The sequence below is a fragment of the Eutrigla gurnardus genome (assembly GCF_963514095.1).
Source record: "Eutrigla gurnardus genome assembly, chromosome: 10".
NCBI lineage: Eukaryota > Metazoa > Chordata > Actinopteri > Perciformes > Triglidae > Eutrigla > Eutrigla gurnardus.
In genome coordinates this window covers 1,763,452-1,789,168 of record NC_139924.1, presented here as the reverse complement: position 1 = coordinate 1,789,168, position 25,717 = coordinate 1,763,452, and the positions used below count along the sequence as shown (strand labels likewise).

Below are 25,717 nucleotides of genomic sequence, written 5' to 3'. Positions count from 1 at the left end.
CAAAACTGAGATAATTGTTTTTGGTGCTAAAAAAGAAAGGTTTAAAGTAATTCAACACCTTCACTCTCTGTCCCTGAAAACCTCAAACAAAGCCAGAAATCTTGGGGTTATTAGGGCCCGAGCGCCGACAACGTCGGGCTGCGAAGCCCTATTGTTATTCAAATGTTTATTAGGGCCCGAGCGCCGACAACGTCGGGCTGCAAAGCCCTATTAGGGCCCGAGCGCCGACAACGTCGGGCTGCGAAGCCCTATTGTTATCCGAATGTTTATTATTCTTACACGACTTCGACCTGCGTTTTGGGGGCCTGAGCGTGAAAAAAAACTGTCTATAGGGTCTGGCGAAAAATTTGAGAATTTGGCGCCTTCGCATTCGGCCACGAAAAAGTTGCTCGCTAGCGCCACCTAGAGTGGAGAATCGCCAGCCCCGCCGCATTGTAACTCCGATTGACATGAAACTTTGCACACATGTGCACACAAGTGTCCTCTACAAAAAATCCTCTTGGAGTACCAAAGTCCGCCTACCGAAATTTTCCGCCATCTTGGATTTTATGAAAAACAGGAAGTTGCGCATTTCTCGGAAACCGTTGGTCCGATTTGGACGAAATTCGGTACACATACTCTTTAGACCTAGCTGAGGGGGTGGTCCAAAAAGGTTTCGCATGTTATCAGAAGATATCGGCCAATGAACATTAGAGGGTGTGGCTACCAAAATGCAATTAGCATAACTCTATAACCTTTGCCCCAAAAATTACGAAACTCGAAACCTATGTTGCAATAGCTTTAAGGAACATGCATGTCAAGTTTCATTAAAATTGGGTAATGTTTGGTGCTGCCACAAATTTCCAAAAAGTGCCACTTTTGGCCATTTTTGACTGTTTTTGGACTTTCACAGGGGTCGTACAAAATCGAACTTGTACTATACCGTTGATCTGATTGATACCAAAATTGGATATGTGGTTGGAAAGGCCTTAAGGACAAAAAGTTGCTCAAAGACGCTCCAAAAGTCTAGGGGCGTGGCCACAGCGGCGCCATGACTGCGTTACTATTTTCAACCTTCGCCATAGGCATTAAAGCTGTTATAACTTCACCGTTTCTTCTCCGATCTGCTTCAAAATATTCATGCTTGTTAAGAGTCACGTCCTGAACACAACTGCATTGCAATTTTAACTCACAGGTAGAGCGCCACCTAATGGCGACATGAAATGTGACTGATTTTAGGCCCTTTTTCTGAGCAACAGCCCCCCCTCTAGGTAGGGCATAGACGCATGAAATATTTTTTCCTAGATAGCCCATGTGGAGATGTACAAAAAAGCCCCCTGGACCCACCGCCTAAAGTCATGATAAAGTTGGTAAAGAAAATGTTTTTAGCCAAGTGTGTAAATCAGCCAGGTTTTCACTCAATCCTCACTCAGGACACATAGGGGGGAGAGACACAGGCGCACAGCAACCACCAGATGGAGTCAGAGATCTATCAGTGACACATGGAGAACTGTGAATCTCACATGCAGTTGCAGTCTGCCTCACACCAGATCAACAGTCATGCCACTTTTAATTACTTTTTTTAAATTCCTCTCATTTCAGCCTGGACACAAAGGGAGGAGGAGAGATGGCACACATATCCACATGCACCACACACAGCTGTCAGTTGAACTCTGCCATAAACATCCAAACTATTATAACTTCAGTGTTTCTTCTCTGATCTGCTCCAAACTTTCCACACCTGATAAGAGTTCCTTCCTGAACACATCTGCACTGTGATGTACACTCACAGTCAGAGCGCCACCTACTGGCCACAGGAAATGTCATTGCTTTTCTGACTTTTTCCAAGTTAAAGCCACACCTGATTTTTTTTTTATAACTAATTCCTCTCATTTCAGCTTGCAAGGAGGACACAGGGGGAGGAGGAGAGGTCACACTAGGTGGAGGAGGAGAGATGTCAGGAAGGCATGAACATGTATGTGACAGACAGATGGCTTTGAATGTCAATCGCTTGTGTCTAAACTCACGCCACGAGGAGGTGGCTGCTGCATAGGTGCCATACGTGTGAATGCAGGCACTCCACGACCGCACGTGACAGACGGATGCCTTTCGGTGTCCATCGCTTGTGTCTCGACTTGCGCCAGGAGAGGCGGCCGCGCCAAGGGCAGCGTCCACGACACTGCCCTGTGACCGCAGGCACTCCACGGCCGCATATGAGCGAGGGCCCGTCACGATACTGCTCGCAGTTTTAATTATGGATTCTGATTTACATTTCGACAGTCACATTAAATCAGTAACAAAATCAGCCTACTATCACCTCAAAAATGTAGCAAGACTTAGAGGGCTCATGTCAGCTCAAGACTTAGAAAAACATGCCTTTATTACTAGTAGGCTAGACTACTGTAATGGTCTCCTTGCAGGTCTTCCGAAAAAAACTGTCAGGCAGCTACAGCTTGTTCAGAACGCTGCTGCTAGAGTTCTTACAAAGACCAAAAAATGTGAGCACATCACACCAATTCTTAAATCCTTACATTGGCTCCCTGTATGTCAGAGGATTGATTTCAAAATCCTCCTGCTCACATAAAAATCACTACATGGTCTAGGACCGAAGTATATCACTGATATGCTCCCACTACATAAGCCTTCTAGACCACTAAGATCTTCTGAGACCAATCTGTTAGTGATTCCAAGAGTAAACAACAATCACGGGAGAGCATCATTTAGTCACTATGCAAGAAATGGCTGGAATAAACTTCCTGAAGATGTTAGACTTGCCTCAACTCTGACCACTTTTAAAACTAGACTGAAAACTTTTATGTTCACCATAGCTTTCTGCTAAATCTTTTAATGTCTGCACTTTTTTTAATTATTGCAAATATGTTTTTATTCTCCTTTTCTTTCTGTAATGCATTTTTAATTTTGCCTTTATTTTCTTTTAATTCTTCTATTTATTTATTTTTCACTTTGTTGTATGATGTGAAGCACTTTGAGTCTGCCTTGTGTATGAAATGTGCTATACAAATAAAGTTGCCTTGCCTTGCCTTCCTTAAATATGGGGGAAGGGAGAGAGAAACACTAAGGGGACTCAGAGAGATGTCAGGAAGGCATGGAGAAGATGTGACCTCTCACTGCATGAAAAGTGGGATTTTCGTCAGTTAGCGGCCCTGTAAATTGCCGTGGAAGTTCAGGCAATTTGCAGGAAACACCGAAAACTGACGTGAATTGCCGGGAATTGACGTGGGCCTTGCTTGGCAGTTGTCCCCCCATGACCCCCCTCCCCGTAATCCTAGTGGAGGCTTTAACATGTAAATGAAAATGCTGTGAGCTATACAAATGCAAATCAGGGTAGCAGGGGGAGTTTTACCCCAGGTGACATTTTTCTGAAAGGTGTTAACTTAATTTCATCTTCATTCAAAGATATAACTTAATTTCATCTTCATTCAAAGATACACAAAACAATTTGCTTCAACAATTACTTTTAATCAGGCTTTGCCACAAAGGTAAAATGTACATTCATGCAAACAACATCACAGTCTCCTAGAGCTCAACCACTGTGCATAGTGGCATGACTACAGTGACCCTTTCTTTGGTCTTGCTTAAATGCACAGTGGATGTGTTAACCACACATCTCCCAGCAATGCGCTCAACAGGCAGAAATGATGCTGGGTATGACGTGTCTGTTCCCTGCAAGCTCCAAACTTCTATTGGCTTTCCATAAAAATGTCTGTCCGGATGGGGATGAAGCCAGGAAACTTGCGCAATAACATGTTTAAATGCAGTACCTTTTGACACAACATTAACAACTATAAACTGCGTTATAATGGCTGGTCGTAGTTCTGCTAGAGGGTCAAGGATGGGTTCATAGATCATAGATCTCGGCTGTGTTCGAAATGCCATACTAACGTCCTACTCGTACTTAATTGTGACGTAAATTTGAGTACGTAGTGCGTTCACATACAATAGTATGTGAATTTGTGTACGCGAGAAATGCCCGGATGTATACTGCATTGGCAAGAATTTCTGAGTATACAGCGGACTTTGCTAAATCTACTCAACTTCCCCAAAATGCATTGCGGCTCGTCTGACTCCTGAAAAGTTTTGGATAATGGCAGACGACTGCGGTGATTCTGGCGACAGCCCGACACAAACCGCGTACACATGTAAGTATACTGTAACATGACTTTTATGTTTCCAGCTGACTTTTAAATCGTATTGATAATGAACGTTACTTTATTGTTGTTGGCATTGTACGTTAACGTTACGAATCGAAGGTCCTGCCAGCCGGCTAGCCTACTGACGGTAATTTACCATAGGGGTTAGCGAGCGCAAGTGAAGCGGAAAATGTGCCGTTTTTACCGACGTTAACTAATAATATAATGCTTATGTTAAACCGTGGTTATATATTTACTAACGGTGATTAATAACGCCGTGCACCGTTGTCCGTTAAAGGGACGGATGCAGACCCCGGGCGCCTCATTCAGTGGAGGGAACGATGAGGAGAAGTTCACCGGCAGGAGGGATGCTGCTCTGAGAGGCTTCACTTAAGAAAATGTGGTTTAAATGTTATAATTCTTATATCCAGGACTGCTGGAGACTCTGAGGATGTCCCAGGACTGCTGGAGTGGCTGGGCTTCGTCGCTGTCACCCCCATCACCACCGTGGAACTATGGACATGGAACCCATCTGTTCTGTTAGTAAGCAGTGGACGAGGTTCTCCTTGAAAGACAGAAGTCCTTCCTTAAAGAGACTAACGTTAACTCGAAGAAGAGAAGACGGGTGAACAATCCCAAGATTGCGGTAAGAATATGTTCGGTGACTGCTAGCTAAGCTAAAATTAGCAAAGCAAGCCCAAGCTAAAAGTAGCTTAAAAGCTAATAGTCCAAGCTAAAAGTAGCATAGTAGCCTTGTAAAAGAACAAGAGAGAGGAACCAGTGTAACGTTAAGTTGCTTTGTTAAGTGTATGTTGTTGGTCTTTTACAGGAAGCAGTAGGCCTACGCCGTCTTCACAACTCGGAGACGAATTGTAGGCGCTACGAACCGGAGCAAGGGTAAGATTTAAAGAATATGCTTTCATTCTGCTGTATAAGGAAATAGATGCATTAACAGTAGATACCGATCTTAACTGTTCATTTTGTTTTCACAGACGAACCTCGCCTCATAACGAAGCTGTGACCTCTTACTTGCTCGGAGCTTTGTCCACAAGTCCGGATTTCTATGACGCTGATAGTGACGCCATTGTGTGTAAGTAACTTTTACTGTTTTCTTCTTCCTTGTTTTAATTTTACTGTGACTTAAGTTTTCTTATTCATACCACTCATTTAATTGTTTTCCAGCTGCCTGTAAGACATACTATGAAACGGTACGCAGGAGCTTCAGACACACACAGCCTGATCTCGCATCGCAGGCGGAAGCTGTGAAGAGGTCAGCTCGGAGTCGTTCCAGGAGAAAGAAGGTAAGACTTATTAGATTTATTAGATCCGTTTTTGGTCAACGTGACCAAACCTACCTAAACCTATTTTTCAGGTGCATTAATAGATGTGTTGTGTCCATGCGCAGTGCATCGCGCAGTACTGATTGTCTTTATTGATTGTTTTACAGCTGATGAGGTGGACCGTTGGAAGTGCGCCACCACAGACATGATGTCTGATGAGGAGGACGGCGTCGTTGGCGGGGTGTCTGGATGGATTGTGCGACCTCCGTCCTCTCGTAGCCAGGAGCTCACCGAGCTCTTTGCGACTCTACAGTCGCGATTAGAGAAGACTCCCAAGTACAGGGCCGCGCACCGCAGGCGGCTGTAAAATTGACCAAATTCGGACAGAATGTCGCCAGTTCATTTGTTTGTTGTGTGGGCAAATTTGTACAGTTGTGTGTTGTGTTGTCAATAAAGCTCTTTCTTTGAATACTTCCTCCTGGCAATTTTTCCTTTCCTCAATAAATTCATTCATATTTATATTTATAAATATATAAATAAATAAAAATAAATATATGTGTGTGTGTATATATATGTATAAATATACATATATATATATATATAAACATATATGTATATATATATATGTATATATGTATATATATATTATAGATCTGCTAACCAATCACTAGTGATTATTCTTGTTTAAAAGACCCAGTGTGACCAATAGTAACACATCTGCCAACGGGGGTGGGGTTTACATTTATAATGACTCATCAGGTTGACCAATAGTGACAGATCTGCCAACGTGGGTTGGCTTTACATTTATAATGACCAGATCTGCCAACCAATCACGAGCGATTATACTTGTTTAAAACTAGTGGTTTCATCCAATCCTGAGTGAGGATATTCAAGCCATCTCTGGCCAGGCGCGGTTTCGCTGCTATTCATATGCTAATTAGAGCCTTCGCTGTGGTTCGTTTTCGACCATTTTCGGCACAGACGAACGCGCCGTTCGGAGCCTGTAAATTGTCGTTAACTCCCGAAAATTAGGGAGATTTCCGGGCGTTTACAGGGACGAAAATCCGACTTTTCATGCAGTGTCTGTCACTGTTTAACACCAGATCAACACTCGTGAAAATTTCCACACCTGCTAATGACTTTATACATTGTCTGATCTGCTTCACATGCACCTCAGACAGCCTTCACCATAAACATCAAAATTATTATAACTCCAGTGTTTCTTCTCTGATCTGCCCCCAAGTTTCAAAACTTGATTAGAGTCCCACCCTGAACACGTCTGCACTGTTGACTCACAGTCAGAGCGCCACCTACTGGCGACAGTAAATGTCACTGATTTTGTGACTTTTTCCAAGTAAAAGCCACACCTGATTATTTTTAGAATAATTCCTCTCATTTCAGCCTGCAAGGAGGACACAGGGGGAGGAGGAGAGATGTCAGGAAGGCATGGACATGTGTGTGAGCTCTGTGACTGAAATGTAGTTTCACTTGTTACCGCAGGCGCTCCACGACTGCACGTGACAGATAGATGGCTTTGAATGTCAATCGCTTGTGTCTAAACTAGCGCCACGAGGAGGCGGCCGCAGCACAGGTTGGCAGCTGCCATGCTGCCGTGTGACCGCAGGCACTCCACGACCACATGTGAGAGATGGATGCCTTTCAGTGTCAATCGCTTGTGTCTCAATTTGCAGCAAAAGAGGCAGCCGCAGCATAGACGCTGCCCTGTGGCCGCAGAATTGTGGAATCCTGGTGCTTTTCCAGGTGTGGATGCACACACAGCTTCAGCCATGAGTGGGGGTGCCCACATGGCTTTTATCCTACATGTTAATGGTTATGAAAATATTAAATATACTATGTATGACTTTTATTGAATTACTTAACAGTGTTGCATTCATTCCAGGCATTCAAAGTAGACCAATAATTCTGTCTGTTCTTTGGAGAAAAGCGCTATATAAATGAGGCCATTTACCATTTACCATTTATATGATTACATGAAGCTAGAGTGATGCAGCCATGTAGATTGCTGTATCACATACAGGTGGCTGCATCACTCTAACATATACTCTATAATAGGAACGGGTTGATTCCAAGTACCAATTAAAGCTAGAAGACTGGTGTATCAAGGACAGGTCGCTGCACAACTCTAGGTACATGTATCATTGAGTTATTGAGGGACCAAATGATTCCAGATTCTCATCTATTGCATTATATGGATGACATTTTGGGTGCACTTCAAAGGCTGATATTTCCAAAACTGTTTGAAGGAATGGGTTGATTTCAAGTACCAATAAAAGCTTGAAGACTGGTGTATCAAGGACAGGTTGCTGCACAACTCTAGATAGATGTATCATTGAGTTATTAAGGGACCAAATGATTCCAGATTATTATCTATTAAGTGGGCCATAGATTAAATTCTGGAATCACTTTGAAGGCCGTTACTTTAAAGACAGAAGGAGAGAGCAGCATGATTCCAAGTACCCAAGGAAGCTTGTAGATTGCTGTATCAAGGACAGGTCACTGCATCACTCTAGGTACATGTATCATTGAGTTATTGAGGGACCAAATGATTCCAGATTCTCATCTACTGCATTGTATGGATGACATTTTGGGTGCACTTCAAAGGCTGATATTTCCAAAACTGTTTGAAGGAATGGGTTGATTTCAAGTACCAATAAAAGCGTGAAGACTGGTGTATCAAGGACATGACGCTGCATCACTCTAGGTCAGGGATGCTAGGGTTACGGCTCCCGGGCCGGACCCGGCCTGACTGTACGTCACATCTGGCCCGCGGGTGATAAGGGGAGAATATTTCTTTTAATTATTATTTTATCTATTTTTTTTTTTTTTATATATATACCGTAAATCCTCTAATACTGGCCTGTATTCTTTTACCGGCCGGTCTCTAACATTGGACGGGGCAAGTGTCGACAGGCAGCGTTATTTCCCATTCATACTTCCCATTCATTGTCAGGTTCGCGTCGCAAAGATTTTGGCTGAGGCTATATTAAAGGATTTACGGTATGCCCTGCAATGCATTGGACTCACGGCGAGTGTGGAGAGATGGTTCGCCGCTGCCTCCCACAAGCTCTCGAAAATCTTTTAAACTGAATGTTGTCCATCTAAAATAAAGACAGATTCAGCAACTGCATAGCTTATTTCTTGCATAAAATGTTTTCAGAAACACGTTTCGGTGAACTATTGTCGTAAAATAAGAGAAAGTTTCCAAACGAGCCACCATGTTGGTCAGTTTGAAAACCGGGAGCAGACAGGACATCTGTGAAAGCGATCGTCCAATCAGGTGCAGCCATTTAGTGTGCACGTGATTGTATGAAGGAGAGTGCCTGTCAATCATCCTCCTTTGTATGTAATTTAGGCCTCATTGTGAGGCTATTTTGGTGCCAATGCAATTTCTTTTTGATGTGTAGGCCTTCATGAATAATTTCAAATAGCCTACCTATGTGTTGAGTCAATGTTTGGCCTTTTCAGTCCGAAAGTGTAATCCGGCCCCCTGAGGTCTCACTTGAAAAAAATCTGGCCCCCTGTCCAATTTCACCCTGGCATCCCTGCTCTAGGTACATGTATCATTGAGTTACTAAGGGACCAAATGATTCCAGATTCTCATCTATTGCATTATATGGATGACATTTTGGGTGCACTTCAAAGGCTGATATTTCCAAAACTGTTTGAAGGAATGGGTTGATTTCAAGTACCAATAAAAGCTTGAAGACTGGTGTATCAAAGACATGTCACTGCATCACTCTAGGTACATGTATCATTGAGTTATTAAGGGATAAAGTGATTCCAAATTGTCATCTATTGAGTGGGCTAAATATGCAAATCTTGAAATACATTAAAGGCCAGCACTTTAAAGACAGAAGGAGAGAGTGGTCGGATTCCAAGTACCTAAATGAGGATGCCTACATGGTTTCTGTAGAAATTCGGTAAACATTTAAGGCCATTTGTTCTTACCTGGTTCTGTGTGGGTAAATGTGACTCATTCCAAACTTTCATATTAGGAATGTTGATTGTGGCATCACATTTGCCAATGTGGGATGTACACATGGTCCCTACTGAAAGAATTAGGACATTTCAGGCCATCTCAATTGGCAAATTTGTCTGATTCTGTTTTGGTACTGTGTTTGAATTGTGGAATCCTGGTGTTTTCATCATATGTGTGTAATTAGTGATCCGAATTGACAAGCCTTTGATTTACTTTTTGAAAAAGAGTAAGTAAATTTTCATCTAAAAGACTAGAGAAAAAGGTACCACCTGACTTGAAAAGGAAAAAAATCAGTAAAGAATGGATGACTGAGAGCAATGAGAAAATTAGAGAAAGTAAATGAAAAAGATCAGAACATGGAATCAAGTCCATTTTCACATATATGTGACCAGCCGGAACAAGTCGACCTCGGGGCATTTTGAGTTATTCACAGATTCTGAAAGTGTAGTTTCTAAGCTTTAAGTTGTGGCCATTTGAATGTATGCTTCTCTGAAAACCGTTCACTGAGAAAACTGGCCTGAAAGATTTGCAAATCTCACCTCACCTCACCTGGTGAGCAAGGAAACACAAAGGTGCTCATTTGCATCTCATTCAGATAAGCCCTTCCCCCCTACAGATGTCACTCAGTGATATCTGGTATCTGTTAGCCTGTAGGGCAGAAAGTATTGTCGTGGTTTGAACAATGGTTATCAAAAGCAGTTATCATGTAGGTAATGTTGATGTAGTGTTATTTTCGTTAAGCACTTTACTGGACTGATCAGAATTAGAAGGTACTTTATTGAAATGGAAATGCTTAAAGTGTACAATGTAAACAATGGAGGAAAAAAAATCCTACACTACAGTCAGTACTAGAATTAAGTGAATTTAGTCCAGGCCCATTCTCCTCAAAGTGTTTGATTATATCAGTCTTTGCCAATTCTGAAAAGGAAAACAAAGAAGTTTTACATCATGTGTCATACTAACAGGCACCGTCTAAGTAGCTAATGCTAATGATTTAGCAACTAGCCTATTGTCCTCAGGTAGGCTAGTTGCTAAGACATTAGCATCACAGTCAATTCAAGCAATGCCAACAGGCCCACATTACGAGCCAAAAACCTCCCATTACAGCTTAGTTTCGATGTGCATATCATTTTAAAACAACAGTACTGAGCTAGCTAAGCAAAGTTAATAACTTGGATGTTAACGTAAACTCACCCCATAAGAAACTGAAAAGTATTCCTTAAAAGTATTCCTGTTGGCTCCAATGAAATAAGAGCTTCGGGCGGACTTTCTTTTCGTCTGCAGCTTTTTGGTGGATGTAGTCATTTCTGACGTAACTACTGTAGGTCTGTTTGCTCTCTTTCGGCAGCTAAAGAATCCATCCGTATGCTGTACATAAGTTCTTGAGAAAGTTTGTTTCTACATGAATGTCTTCCAAGGAGAGAGTTCGCCTTTCTTCTTCTGTAGCATTTGCAGTCAGTTACGGACTTTCTACATTTCGCTGTCTTTATCCCGTTGAAATGTTACCATAAATATAGCGTCTGATATCTTCCGCTCCAGCTCCTCCGCTGCGACCGACATGCATGCTATATAATTAGCCATGTGTTTCGCTTCTAACGTGCAGCTGATTGGCAACAGCGCGTGAATGGCCAACGGTAATCAGTATGGAAATGAACTGCATAGGATAGGATGATAGGATATGATGCTGACAGGATGTAGGATTGTAGGATAGGATGTTAGGAAAGGATGCTGGGATAGGATGTTAGGAAAGGATGTTAGGATAGGATGTTAGGAAAGGATGCTGGGATAGGATGTTAGGAAAGGATGCTGGGATAGGATGTTAGGATAGGATGCTAGGATATGATGCTGACATAGGATGTAGGATGCTAGGATAGGATGCTGGGATAGGATGCTGGGATTAGTTTGTTAGGATAGGATGCTGGGATAGGATGTTAGGAAAGGATGTTAGGATAGGATGCTGGGATAGGATGTTAGGAAAGGATGCTGGGATAGGATGTTAGGAAAGGATGTTAGGATAGGATGTTAGGAAAGGATGCTGGGATAGGTTGTTAGGAAAGGATGCTGGGATAGGATGTTAGGATAGGATGCTAGGATATGATGCTGACATAGGATGTAGGATGCTAGGATAGGATGCTGGGATAGGATGCTGGGATTAGTTTGTTAGGATAGGATGCTGGGATAGGATGTTAGGAAAGGATGTTAGGATAGGATGCTGGGATAGGATGTTAGGAAAGGATGCTGGGATAGGATGTTAGGATAGGATGCTGGGATAGGATGCTGGGATTAGTTTGTTAGGATAGGATGCTGGGATAGGATGTTAGGAAAGGATGTTAGGATAGGATGCTGGGATAGGATGTTAGGATAGGATGCTGATATGGATGTTGGGATAGGATGCTAGGATATGATGCTGACATAGGATGTAGGATGCTAGCATAGGATGTTAGGAAAGGATGCTGGGATAGGATGTTAGGAAAGGATGTTCGGAAAGGATGCTGGGACAGGATGCTAGAATAGGATGCTAGTATAGGATGTAGAATGTTAGGATAGGATGCTAGGATAGGATACCATGAATTGGATGTAGGATGCTAGGATAGGATGCTAGGATATGATGCTTGACTAGGATGCTAGGAAAGGATATAGGATGTTAGGATAGTATATTAAGATAGGATGCTCTGATAGGATGCTTGGTTAGCATACTAGAATAGGATGCTGGGATATGATGTGAGGATAGGATGCGAGGATAGTATGTAGGAAAGTAGGATAGGATGCTGGGATATGATGCTAGGATAGGATGTAGGATGCTCGGATAGGACGCTGGGATATGATGCTAGGATAGGATGTAGGATGTTGGGGTAGTATATTAAAATAGGATGCTAGGACAGAATGTTAAGATAGGATGCTATGATAGGATACTCGGATAGGATGTCAGGATAGCATACTAGAATAGGAATCTGGGATATGATGCGAGGATAGGATGCTTGGATAGGATGTAGGATGCTCGGATAGGATGCCGGGATACGATGTAGGATGTTAGGGTAGTATATTAGAATAGGATGCTAGGATAGGATACTAGAATAGGATTCTGGAATATGATGCAAGGACAGGATGCAGGATGCTAGAATTAGATGTTAGGATAGGATAGGATGTTAGGATAGGATAGGATGCATCATCAGTCAGTATGAATATTTAATTTCTTTCATTTCCCAATAAAGTAAGAGATGTGGGGGTTTAGCTCAGGAGGTAGAGCGGGTTGGCTGGCAACTGCAAGATTGTCGGTTCGATCCCCGGCTCCTCCTAGCTGAGTGCCTGGTGTCCCTGAGCAAGACACCTCACCCTAATTGCTCCTGACGAGCTGGCTGTCGCCCTGCGTGGTTGACTCTGCTGTCGGTGTGTGAATGTTTGCGTGAATGGGTGAATGATTTACTGTAAAGTGCTTTGGATAAAAGCGCTATATAAATGAGAACCATTTATGAGATGGACTCAATTTCTTAACATCAGTTTTTTTTTTAATCCTTTATTGCAATTAAGTCACACTTTCATTCTGACAGGGACTAGAACAACACAATAGCTTCACAAGTGCCCAAAAATATATTTTACTCATATTTGTTTCATATTTTGCAACTTATAAGTCTCTGCTAGAACAAATAACAATATATACTATTTTATTTATGAAAAAATACATTGTCAGTTTCCACAACAAATACCAAAGAAGGTATACGATACGTACAGTAGTTTAGTTATATGACAACTCGAACGTGCTACAAATTAAATACATTAATACAGAGTAAATAAAGGGCCAGATACATTGAAATCACTGCTTAGTCAGCACTCTTTAATACGAGTACAGTACATTTGTACATTAACCCTAAACAGACTCGTTTCCCAAAGCTGATCAACTCTGACATAGTAGGATGGAGCAGGAAATACCATCTTTACACAGGTTTTCACATATTACAGATGTATTGGTGGATTTGTGGTGATGGTAAACATATTTCCCAAAATCTGGCAAAAGATTCCTTTTAGAATCATGGTCCATTATTAGCTTATGCTAATCACAAACTGTAGCTGCATAACAAAGCTACTCTTCCACACTCTGAGTACTCTCTTATTCACCACACGGAGTGAAGGTAGACTTCAGTAGACTCAATGATGTGCTGCTTCACTGTTCAGCCTGTAAAATGCTTCATTATTGTTCCAAGCTGGAGGAATGTTATTAAAGTCATCTTTCTGACTGGATGGAGAGAGTGGCAGCTGCTGACGCTGAAGGAGAACCTAACATTCCCGCTTAAATCTGAATCAAAGATGATGTCACTGCATTGCATTATGGGGAATTGCCTGGTGGCGTTTAGTCATTTCCAGCAAATGCATCTGAACTGTAATGACATAATGAGTGAAGAAGGACAATCACACTAACCACACACTGATCAACTTTGTAGTTTGTTTTATTATGTATTCAAATTGTATGTTCAAATAGTGTAGTTTTATTAGCCATCTAGGAAGTAAAAGCTGTTGATAACCCTGCCTGCTACTACTGTAACATTCCTGATGGAGGCAGCAGAGGACCATTTATAAATCCATCCATCCATTATCTACCTTATCCTGTATTCGGTCTCAGTTGCTTTGGTTCTTTTCTCAGATCAGAATGAAAATTCTCAGAACTATTAGTTCAACCTCCACAACATTTAGTCATTTGTGCACATCATCGTAGCAATTTCTCCTTCCTCTGAACAAATTGCAAATGCTTTTGGACATGTATCAGTTGCTTTCATACAATTCTCTGCTGTTTTATATCATTATCATTTGCTTATGTCATGTCAGTCAAAATGAACTATACTTATGGATGCTGAATTGTCGTTCCCAATAAAACTAATAGTCTTCATTTCATTGCTTGAGTCATTACATACAAAATTGTTGAACTAGTTATCAAATTCTGTCAAGCAAATTTTATACCTTTATTTATATATTTTTTTCCTGGAAATGTCTCCTAAATTGAATACTGTATACTAGTGTATACTGCTGTCTTGAGCATTTTCAGGTAGTGCCACCGAGTTCTGACCTTTTTTTGCATTGGAAAACACTGAGAATAAACTGTCATAATGAAAACATGACAAAGCCATTTGACTATCTTGTTCATAAACAATGGTGTCAAGACTTCTCATTTTGATGACACTGGCAGTTTCACTGACATGAATACTTGCTTTTGAGGAATGGACTATCCATTTTGAGCAAGTAACGTGCTTTTGCAGGTTATCCACTAGGTTTTGCAGTTTGCTGTGCTGCTGTGCAAATGTTAATAGTGATGTGAGAAAAGCACCAAAGCGACTGAGAAAAACTGTAACACACACGTGATGCCAGAGCAGCTTCTCCCGCCACAGAGAAGAGGGTTCATTTCACTTTCCTAAGGTCGACCTTGGGATGGCTGCAAACAGGACTACCACCCAACACACCCAACCCTACGGCCAGGGTCACTTGTTATGCATACAGGCTCGACTGATATAGAAAATAAGCTACATTTATTTAGAATATGTTACAATATCTAGCCCACATAAGACAACGTTACTGCATGCATTGCATACTTGTGAAACGAGACCATATTAAACTACACTACTCTCAAATTCAGATGAGAACTTGAATTAAATGTGCAACTGCTGGGGTGAGAGAATGTTGCTCCCAAGACCAGAAGCACAAGTCAAACCCTGGTGAACCAGAAGCTGACCCTCCATCTTTAATCATGTGTGCATACTAATTCACTTTAAATTCAGTCTGCCGACACAGAATACAGATTTTGAGGAATTGTTTTAACATTTTGGAGAATAAGTTTGATTGCTTTCTTTGCGAGAGTGAGATGAGACATTGTTAGCCGAGCTGAGCATAAAGGTAAACCTGGCCTAAGCCTAAGCCTGGCTCTGACAAAGTCAAACACATGCCCCGACTAAAATTTCTAAAGCTCAACGGTAACATGTCACCAGAAATGTGAAAATACTATACATGTGTCGTTTTAAACTTGCATGCTATGGAACTACAGATATGAAACCATTCAATGTTTCCCTTCGGTCATGTTATCAGATTCTTCTTACATTTAAAGATATGTCATATCACTCTTACGCTGTATGTCTCCTCCAAGCCTGATGTAGTTTCAGTGAAACAGGACAGGAGGCGGGACATAATGTTGGGAGGAATTGGATTTGATGGTTGAAAAGATTGACTCACCACCTTCTCTAGCTCTGATTGGTTGAAGGATGACATGATTTTATTGGTTTACATCGCGGGTATGAGCTCATGTAAGCCGCATGCGTCATATTTTGTTTTCCAGGAAGAAAAATAACTTGTATTTTGATATAAAATATGACTAAATCAGGGTTTTTTTAATTAGATATTGTTAAATAGGTGACCAGTATGACAAGCTGCTCCAGACTCTTTCAGTCTTGTGATGGCTGGAGGAGTCTCCAGGGCCTGCAGCCAGCTCATCAGGCTTGATGACTGGCACCTGGTGGGGTGTGGCCACCAGGCCAGAGCAGAAAGGCTCTGGGAAGCCACTGGGTGCAGTCGAATAGTCAAAAAATAAGGTCCTAACTCCTATTCCTAACTCCTATTCCTTGACCTCTGGGGAAAACATCACGGGGTTAAGGAAAGGTGATAGGAGAACTCAAAAGGATTTAGGAAAAGTCGACCGCGGTGCTCAGAGAATCCGACCAGACTTTCACTAAGCTACGTCATTATAATGCGGTGGCTGATGATTGGCAGCTGATGATCGGCACCGGCGATTGACGTGCGTCTGCGCTGGATAAACTACAATAATGGACTACAAAAAGCGCATCGTCCACTTCTCCACATGTTGGTTTTATCAACAGCTGGTTCACTGACCGGCTTCAGGTCCAGCAGCTCCTCCTTCCTGTTGCTTTATTTACGTTTCATTTGTGGTTTTAGTTTCGTTTTTGTCAAACATTTGTAACATGATTGAAATAATAATTGAAAAAAATACCATTCAATTATCACTGTCCACACACATTTATCATCACTATTCCAATTACTATATGTCTGCTTGAAAGTAATTGTTAAATATGCAAATAGGCATATTGTTTGTTTTCATGAACGGCCGAGGTGTGCGGCACTTTAAATGTTGCTCTCGCTAAGAATTGTGGGTCGGTGTAATCTCCTTTCCTTTCGCATAGGAAGGTCCGTTGCATCCTATGCTAAAGGAGCTCTGAAAGGAAGCATTGGAGCTCCTTTCCTTTGCATTTAGAGAATTCAAACAGCTCTTATCATGGCGGCCACTTGTTTACTTCCGGGTCACTTCTTCAGTTAGAAACCTTCCTAAGCAAAAAAGACTATTCGACTGCACCCATAGTCTCTCTGCACTCCAGCCGGGTTGGACTTCCAGCACAACCTGTGGGGGTTTACGGGCCTTTGTTTCTTTGTTTAGTGCTTTGTGTTGGTTTGGGTTTTCTTGAGTTCATTAATAGTCTTTTTGCTAAAAACTCTTAAGTTCATGTGTAGTCTCCACCTTTTGTCCAGTTCCTGGAACACGGAACATGACAGTCTGCAGACTGTTTATTATTCATGAAAGCCACAAGAGTGGTGTTGCATTAGTCAACAGCAGACTCCATTTCTTTCCAGACTATGTGATCGCAATACTTGCCATTATTATACTATTATGATACAGTTATTCATATTATTGGCTACTACTACACTATTTCTATTACATATTACAAGTGGTAGAGTAGGTGTCCGTTTTAACAAGATCATATAACACGACCACGACCAAAATAAGCTGAACACATTGAATACACACTAACTTTACTTAAACACATAAAATAACTTCCAGTTCTTGTACACAATGAAAGAAACCAACAGAATTGCTCAATGAATCTATGGTATTCCTATGAATTTAGAGAGTTGACAAAATATTTCTGAAGTTGTGTTTTTCCTCATTGTTTGGTTTGGAATGAATACACTTTGCATCTAACACTTTATGAGGTATTTTCAAGTAGCTAGTAAATATTTGCTGCATGTTGCTATTTCTGTTATAAAGTCCAAAATTGTGACCGATGCCACTGATTACAGTGTAATCCACTTACACTAAGAAGCGGTTTGTAAAATCTCACTGTGTGTCAGGATTGTCATCATGAGCAGAAGGCGGACTGCAGCTGCTTGAAGGCGGCTTGTCTCTGTTTTCTATCCACCTCCTGTCTCTTGCGTTCTTCTTTTTCCTCCTGAATCTCAGCCTCAAACTTGCTGCCCACAGACAAAGCCTGCATCTGGGAACACACAACATGACATGTTCATTCAACACAGGTCACCCCAGCCATTCAGTGGCTGTTTAGCGACCTCACGCTGCCGGCTGAACTCACCACAACTCTTGAGTGACTTTAACTTCAGCGTGTGATAGTGCATCTTCTACTTATGCAAACGCAACATTATTCTGTAGATTTTGACTCATCTCCTTCACCAGATCTTAGCTTTATTTTGAAAGTCTATGGATAATTCTTTGGAATTGATGATGGGACTTTTGGTTTCTGACTGGTGACGATTACAAAATGTGTCCTGTGTTGTCTAACAAGCATGTAGACTCGTTCTACTGGCACATCCCGGGTTTAGTTTGGGGCTCCTTTTCACTGGCCACAGTTTAAAACATACATCGACAATACTTTATTTACAGTCCTGTGCACCGCAGTGAAGGTTTGACTATCAAAATACATGTTGACCACTGTTGGTTTGACCCTTTCCGTCTAGAGATTATCTGGTGAGTAAAAAAAGTTATCAGAAATGACCAACACTATAAAGTAAAAAAACTGAATTTCTTCAAGTCATAATAATAATTTATTCAGTCCCCCATGTCTTATGTGTGCATGTTATGTCTTTTATGTGCATGTTATATCTTATATGTGTGTGTTATGTCTTTTTTTATGTGCATGTTATGTATTATGTGTGCATGTTATGTCTTATGTGTGCATGTTATGTGGTATGTGTGTGTCGTATGTCTTATGTGTGCATGTTATGTCTTATGTGTGCATGTTATGTGGTATGTGTGCATGTTATGTCTCATGTGTGCATGTTATGTGGTATGTGTGCATGTTATGTCTCATGTGTGCATGTTATGTCTCATGTGTGCATGTTATGTGGTATGTGTGCATGTTATGTGGTATGTGTGCGTAGTATGTCTTATGTGTGCGTAGTATGTCTTATGTGTGCGTTGTATGTTTTATGTGTGCATGTTATTGTCTTATATGCCTTCAATGTTGCTGCAGTGATTATTTTCTTTTCCCTCGTCCCATTTGTATTGTTATTATGTATTGTGTTATTGCATGAACTGCTTTGACTAGTGATTGCCTTGTGATTGTTTGTCTGTGATTGTTTGTCTATGCTCCAACTGTGCGCAATATGGATTGTTTTTTTCTTTTACTGTTTTGTTCTTTTGCATAAAATGTTTTTTTCTCTTTGTTTAAATCTGTGATCACTTGCTTGTGCTCGCATTTACTGTGATATGTTTGTATGTCCATTTTTGCTATAATAATGATAACTGTATTGTAATTTATATATTTTTTAAATATTGTATTTCAGGGTGCCTATTGACAACAGGGCGGGGACGACAGCTGGAAATTAGCCATATAGGCTAAAGCTGCTCCTTTTACTGTACAGTTCAGGGGATGATAAACTAATAAAGTAAACTAAACTAAGAAGCTGAGACCAAACGTAAACATAGAGTACAAACATGGAGTACCTTGGCTTCAAAGAAGTCTTTGGCCCCCATCACCCCCTCAGTGGAGACGTTGATCTCAGACAGCCTGGCCAGAGCCATCAGACCACTCTCCTCCTGCAGCTCTCCTGCCGCTGCTCTCCGGAAGATCAGCAGGAACTGCAGGAAGTAGGACATCATTCAGGAAAGGCCTGACGGACCTTATAAATGGAGTTCATATTGAGGCTTCACACATCAATCTTCATGAGAGAACTGTTACCCTCCCCATCTTGTTGTAAAACAACAGCATCACTGTTAGTGTTGAACTATGACTTCATACACAAATATAATCTGCAGTATTATGATATAGTTCTAGAGTTGAGGGTTATAACATCTACTACAGGTATGTACACCTGTTCATTCCTGCTGTGCTACACACTGTAGCATGTGTGTGGTGTGTCTGTGTCTTTGTTCAGCAGCAGTATTCATCACACTCTCCTCCTCCTCACACAGTAACATTGCAACATTCCTTCTTACATAACAATGAGCCACAGTCCGTTTCTCACACGGTGGGTGTATTATGTGAGAGATATAATCACGTATCTAGTGGTGATGATGATGGTTTAAATGAATATTAAGTTACTTCAACATGCAACATCACTAAAAGCCACGTTCACATGACTCAGCGTCTGCATGGTCAGATGGCCGTGAGTCAGACAGCACGAAGCCCCAGGACCAATCCCGGGTGACCTCTCCATCAAAAGCAACATCGAGCAGTGACACATAAAACGACGTAATACCACAAGTATAGTCATGCTTGTTTCTGTTGTTCCCACACGTCTTCACCATTTATCTATTTTCCTTTATTACAGTAAGAGGTGACTCCTCCACGGTTCCCATCAACCCGTGCTCTCATTGGCTGCAGCTCCCTGACAAGACTCCCCAACAACTGTCAGGATGCATCTGTGATGCTTCAGTGGGCGTCTTTGAGCGGTCCACTCATAATGCTCGAGGGCTGATCTGCGAGCATCGTACCAGCGTTCCTTTGGCTCTGATCTGCAGCTTCTGTCCGGTCGCCCCAAAGAGTGGTCGAATGGAAAATCAGTGCTGAAGTGGTGTTAACGAGGCGTAGCTGCATGTGTGACTCACCTCTCTGAAGCTCAGCTTACCGTCGAAGTCTTCGTCTACCTCTTTGATCATGTTCTTGAGGCCCAGATGGGTCTGTGGAGCTCCCAGCTTCTCCATCATCAGCTTCAGCTCCATCAGGTCAATGAAGCCATCTTTACCAGTGTCATACCTACGAACCAGAAAACCCCACAGTGTTAGGTCCAGCTGGACTGGAGCATGTTTGTGAGACCTAACATGCTCTAAGCCTGTCTATACTGTGCACATTGATTGACATTTCTGTAAATATGCCAGTCTTTTGGCAAGATGTTATACTGACCACGAAATGACTAGAAAAATAAAAACAGTAAAAAATACACCCAGCAACAGACAACATTAGTAGAGCAAGTCATCAATTGACTGACTCCATATGACATAAAACCAACAAACATTCTAACACACCTCTATGGGTTTGACAGGACAGCTACAAGAATAAATAGCAACAGACAGACTGCAAAAGACTGTGTATTTTATTACTCTTTTGTACAAATCTCTTTTTGCTACATAGCTCTGAAATAAATCCAGAGCATTAAGTACATAAACATACTCATGGCATATTTAACCATTTTTCATTTTTACAAAAAATAGCATTTTTGAATGTGTGCATTGTAGTTGCTCCAGGCTTCTGTAATTTATTGATAATTGATTCAACATCCAGCCAAACATGTTATAAACTACAGTCACTACAGGTACTAGATCATCCAGTGTTGTCATAATGCTGCCTTAACGATAAAATCAAATGGAGTGATTATGCCCCCTTACCCACTTTAAAATTTTGAATTTGTCATAATATCAGAGTGGGCAGCTTTAGAAAATCAGAAAAGCAAGAGACTTATTTAAAATATGAAAAGAAAAAGAAAATATAATGATATAATGCCCCCTTTCTCCTTAGTTGAATTTAGAGCATAGTAAAAGGTTTTTATCTTACTTACAGTTTTTTTCAGTCGCTAAGAAGCTTTTGTCCAACCAGTTGTCACATTTTCAAAACTCTTAACACAATTAGCACAGCATCAGTCTTTTGTGGCCATACCATTCACGCATTTCATGTCGTTTTCACACAATATGCAGTCAGTGAACACATTTCCACAATGCTTACATTTTCTTAACAGACAAGCTATACCTCCCAACAAAATTATGGATTGTTTTTGTATTACATTTACATTTAGGTCATTTAGCAGACGCTTTTGTCCAAATCGACTTACAATAAGTACATTTGTCAAAAGAAGGAAACAAAGAAACCACAACGAGTCATTGCCGATAAAGTAAGAGCTAAAAATAGAACAAGTGTTGAGGTACTACTTTACTCAGATTTGGACCTAAGAGCAACAGTGCTATGATCAGAGTGCTATAGGTAATAGAGTTGGGCGGTATCCAAATTTTGATACCGTCAAACCTCCTCCCTATTTTACCCCGGTATACGGGATTACCGTGACTAATTAAAAATGATGACGTAAGGCTCAGACGACGTCACCAAACTCATTAGAGTTTAGCTTCTCTGCCCGAGCCCGACCCGAAATTTCCCACCACTACCCTCGGGCTGGGTCGGGCCGGGCCTTTAAACAAACGTTTGTGTTCGTTCGTTCGTTCTTTTTTTTCTTTCTATCATTGCATTTATGCCTAGCCTTCTCCCCTAATCTGAGGAGAAGGCTAGGCATAAACATAAAATATTATTGGTTATATGTTAAGCAGAGCTACGTAAGAAATATGTACAAAGTTACACAAAGACGCTACACAGTGCGCATACATCATTCATAACGGTTCCGCTCTGTGCAGCTAAATCAAAGAATAAAGGAGTTACGCTAAAGTGCAACATGGAACTTGGAGACATAAAGGATGAATTAAAAACAGGACAATTAACGTTGAGCAAGTCATCAGGAAAGTCCGAGGTACGGGATCATTTCAACTGAGTAGTGGGAGAAGGCGATAACATGCGTGTCGGCTTTGTCCAGTCATATCCTAATCACCGCACTAACGTAGCATATAAAATGATTTGTATATTTTTGTGACTGAGTAGTGGTGCAGCCGCACCCCCACTTCCCACGGATATGCACATACAACAGCCTCATACATGAAAAATAATTGTTGGGTTGAAATCGGGCTCTTAATTACAGTTAATGTGGACAGAACGCGCACGGGCTCCGGTAGGGTCGGGCTTGATTTTCTGGGCCCGAACTAAGCTCTACTTCTCATTAGGTCGGAACCCGAAATACTGCCAAACTGCAGAAGTCGTGTTCTTCTTTGAGACGAGGTCACTCGGTGCGCGACTCGCCATCTCTCTCTCTCTCTCTCCTATATAAGTGCATTTTTTTAATGACGGTATTGAAAATGATATCGTTGCTATTTTTAAGACCCGTGGTATACCGTATTACCGCTCAAGCCTAATAGGTAAGGTTAGAAGGAGAAGAGTCTGGACTTTGCTGAGCGACATTTGTTTGATTTCAGCGATGGTGGTACCAGCCGGCGAGCTGAAGTAGAGGAGCGAAGTGCTCGCTTCGGGGCGTGAGGTTTGACCAGTGTTTGAAGGTAGATGGGTGCCGTTGCTTTGATGGCCCTGAAGGCCAGTGCCATCGTCTTGAATTGGATGCGTGCTGCAACAGGGAGCCAGTGGAGGTCATATGGGAGAATTTGGGTAGATTGAAGATAAGGCGGGCTGCAGCGTTCTGGATACACTGCAATGGTTTAGTCGCAGAGGCCGGGAGTCCGGCCAGGAGAGAGTTGCAGTAGTCAAGGCGGGAGATGACCAGTGCTTGGACCAGGAGTTGCGTTGCATCCTTTGTGAGGAAGGTCCGAATCCTGCGGATATTGTAGAGGGCAAATCTGCAGGATCGGGCCACAGCAGTGATGTTGGGGGTGCAGGATAGTTGGTCATCGAGGATTACACCCAGGTTCCTCGCAGTTGAGGAAGGTAATACTGTGATGCCCTCGACAGTGACCGACAGGTCCATGCGAGGGCAGTCTTTCCCTGGGATGAAGAGGAGTTCGGTTTTATTCAGGTTAAGCTCGAGGTGATGTGCAGTTGTCCAGACAGAGATGGCAGCCAGACAGTCTGAGATGCGAGTTGCAATGTGAGTGTCAGAGGTTGGGGGAAAAGAGAGGAACAGCTGGGTGTCATCTGCGTAGCAATGGTAGGAGAATCCATGCGATGTAATAACAGAACCTAGTGATCTGGTGTATAGTGAGAACAGAAGCGGTCCTAATACTGAGCCTTGAGGGACACCCGTGTCCAGAGAACAGGGTTTGGACATAGAGCCATTCCATGTGACCTGAAAGGTGCGATTTGTCAGGTATGATGTAAACCAGGTGAGAGCAGTCAGTTATGCCAAGTTCAGCCAGGGTGGAGAGGAGGATTTGGTGGTTGACTGTGTTGAATGCAGCTGGGCCCGGTTTCCCGATAATGTCCACTCTTAGCGCGCTACGAAGACTCCTACGTTATGACTTACCAAAGTTGTTTACCTATATAGTCGTGGTTCCCGAACGGTCTCTTAGGACTCTTCTTAAGAAACACTCCTTACGTCGTACGTACACGGCGCTGTCCATAAAGAAAGTGCTGAAATCGATTGCTCAGAGTTTGATTTTCCATTTCATGCGCAGGTGCATGACAGCACTATATTATAAAATGTAGGCTATTGCAGTGTTTGCGAATAAAACATTGCTAGAAATCCTTCTAGGCCTAAACATTTATTTAACCATGGTCGAACATACTACCATACTGATTTAAAAAAAAGATATAATACATATAGAAACAGCGGCGGAGATTGAGCCAATTACAGCCTTCATTACATGCGTATTTGTTGCCGTTGTAGTCAAAACGTATGCTATATAGCCGCGTCGGTCTATATATCCATGGGATTGAAGTTGATCCTTATGAAATGATGTATTCCAACGGCTCCGAGGACGGCAACGTCTTTGGTTCAGCACGAGGATATGTTGTATCGCTGCCACAGTTTTGCCACCGTTCACAACCGTCACTGGCATCCATTTATGACATTTTTTAATTGTTTGACGATGTGCCAATTTCCAAAATTGTTTGCAGGATTGTGCATGAACGTTTCGGGAAACGCGCAAAATGTTAAGTAGGAACTCTAAGTAGGGGTTACGAATGACGTAGCGTTAAGAAGGCTTTAAGAAGGCTTCGGGAAACCGGGCCCAGATAGGTCGAGGAGAATGAGAACGGAGGAGTGGGATGAGGCTCTGGCGTCTCGCAGGGACTCGGTCACTGTGAGGAGGGCCGTCTCGGTGGAGTGAGCAGTCCTGAATCCTGATTGATTAGGGTCAAGGAGGTTGTTCTGCGAGAGATAGGATGACAGTTGGTTGTAGGCGGCACGTTCCAAGGTTTTAGAGAGGAATGAAAGAAGAGATACAGGTCTGTAGCTTTGGATGTCAGTAGCGTCTAGGGTGAGTTTTTTAAGGAGAGGCTTCACTGTAGCAGTCTTGAAAGCCGCTGGAATGACACCTGAGGTGAGGTAGGAATTGATCAGGGTGGTGAGGAATGGCAAGATGTCGTGTGAGATGTCTTGGAGAAGAGAGGAGGGAATCGGGTCAAGGAGCAACTGACTCTGGCAACCGGGTGGGCAATAGATCACTATGATGTTGAGCTTGAAAGGAAGGGTGACAGAGACGGCGTGGAATTCAAGTGCAGATCGGAGTAGGTGGTCCAGAGGAAGGACCTGGTAGGACCACCTGGGTGAGATGAGGAGCTCAGTTCCTCCTCCTCGCCCTGTTCGTCTTGGGGAGTGTGAAAACGAGTAGGCAGTTGAAAGGGCAGCTGGAGTGGCAGTGTTTTCTGGTGTGATCCAGGTCTCCGTAAGGGCCAAGAAGTGGAGAGTCTGTAGTGACAGCCTTTTAAGTGCTCAGTTTACCTCATGCAAAGACTGGGGCCCCTCCTTCCAATCAAGTCTATTGACTTCAGCTGAGCTGGCTGAAACTAGCTGATTGCCCACTCAGTATAGACAGCTTCACAAGAATTTAAACAACAAGCAATCAACACAAGACTACATGTTACAACTAGCTTCACTCACAGAATGCCTAAACCCAAATCTACAATTAGTTTCTGACTTACCAACAAGAGACAAAGCAGCTTCCTTCCTTTCTCCAGACAAAATTATTATTTACATATGTTAACACACAACATCCCACAATAGAAAAAACAATATTCCAAACCTTATATACAGATACACTATAAAAACCTCTGCTTCTGCAATGATATCAGTTCAAACACAATATCTCAGCTGATAATAAACAAACAATTGAATAATTGAGACACAGCTGATTTATGTTGGCTAAATTGGACCAACCACAGCTGATTCCAGTCTGGCTTACGCCTGGTTCACACCGGCCACGGAAGCGCCGCGAATAGGCACGGAGCGGAGCCCGCTTCCTTTCGGCGCCCTTGTTAAGCGATAGTGTAGTTCACACCAGACGGGAAGCGCCACAAATAGGCGTGAAGCGATCGTTCCGGCGTCTGCTC

At 42.2% G+C, this 25,717-nt stretch overlaps 1 protein-coding gene across 1 annotated transcript in view; it reads right to left on the bottom strand.

Moving 5' to 3' along the window:
• Positions 1–16,758: 16,758 nt before the first annotated feature.
• Positions 16,759–25,717, bottom strand: part of efhd1 (EF-hand domain family, member D1) — a 30,762-nt gene continuing 21,803 nt past the window's right edge. Inside the window, exons 2-4 of the mRNA XM_084020000.1 lie at positions 20,236–20,383; positions 19,132–19,266; positions 16,759–17,668 (exon numbers count right to left, since the gene is read on the bottom strand). Coding sequence (XP_083876126.1) covers positions 17,534–17,668; positions 19,132–19,266; positions 20,236–20,383 — 418 coding nt within the window. The 3' untranslated portion in view covers positions 16,759–17,533. The remainder of the gene's footprint in view (positions 17,669–19,131; positions 19,267–20,235; positions 20,384–25,717) is intronic.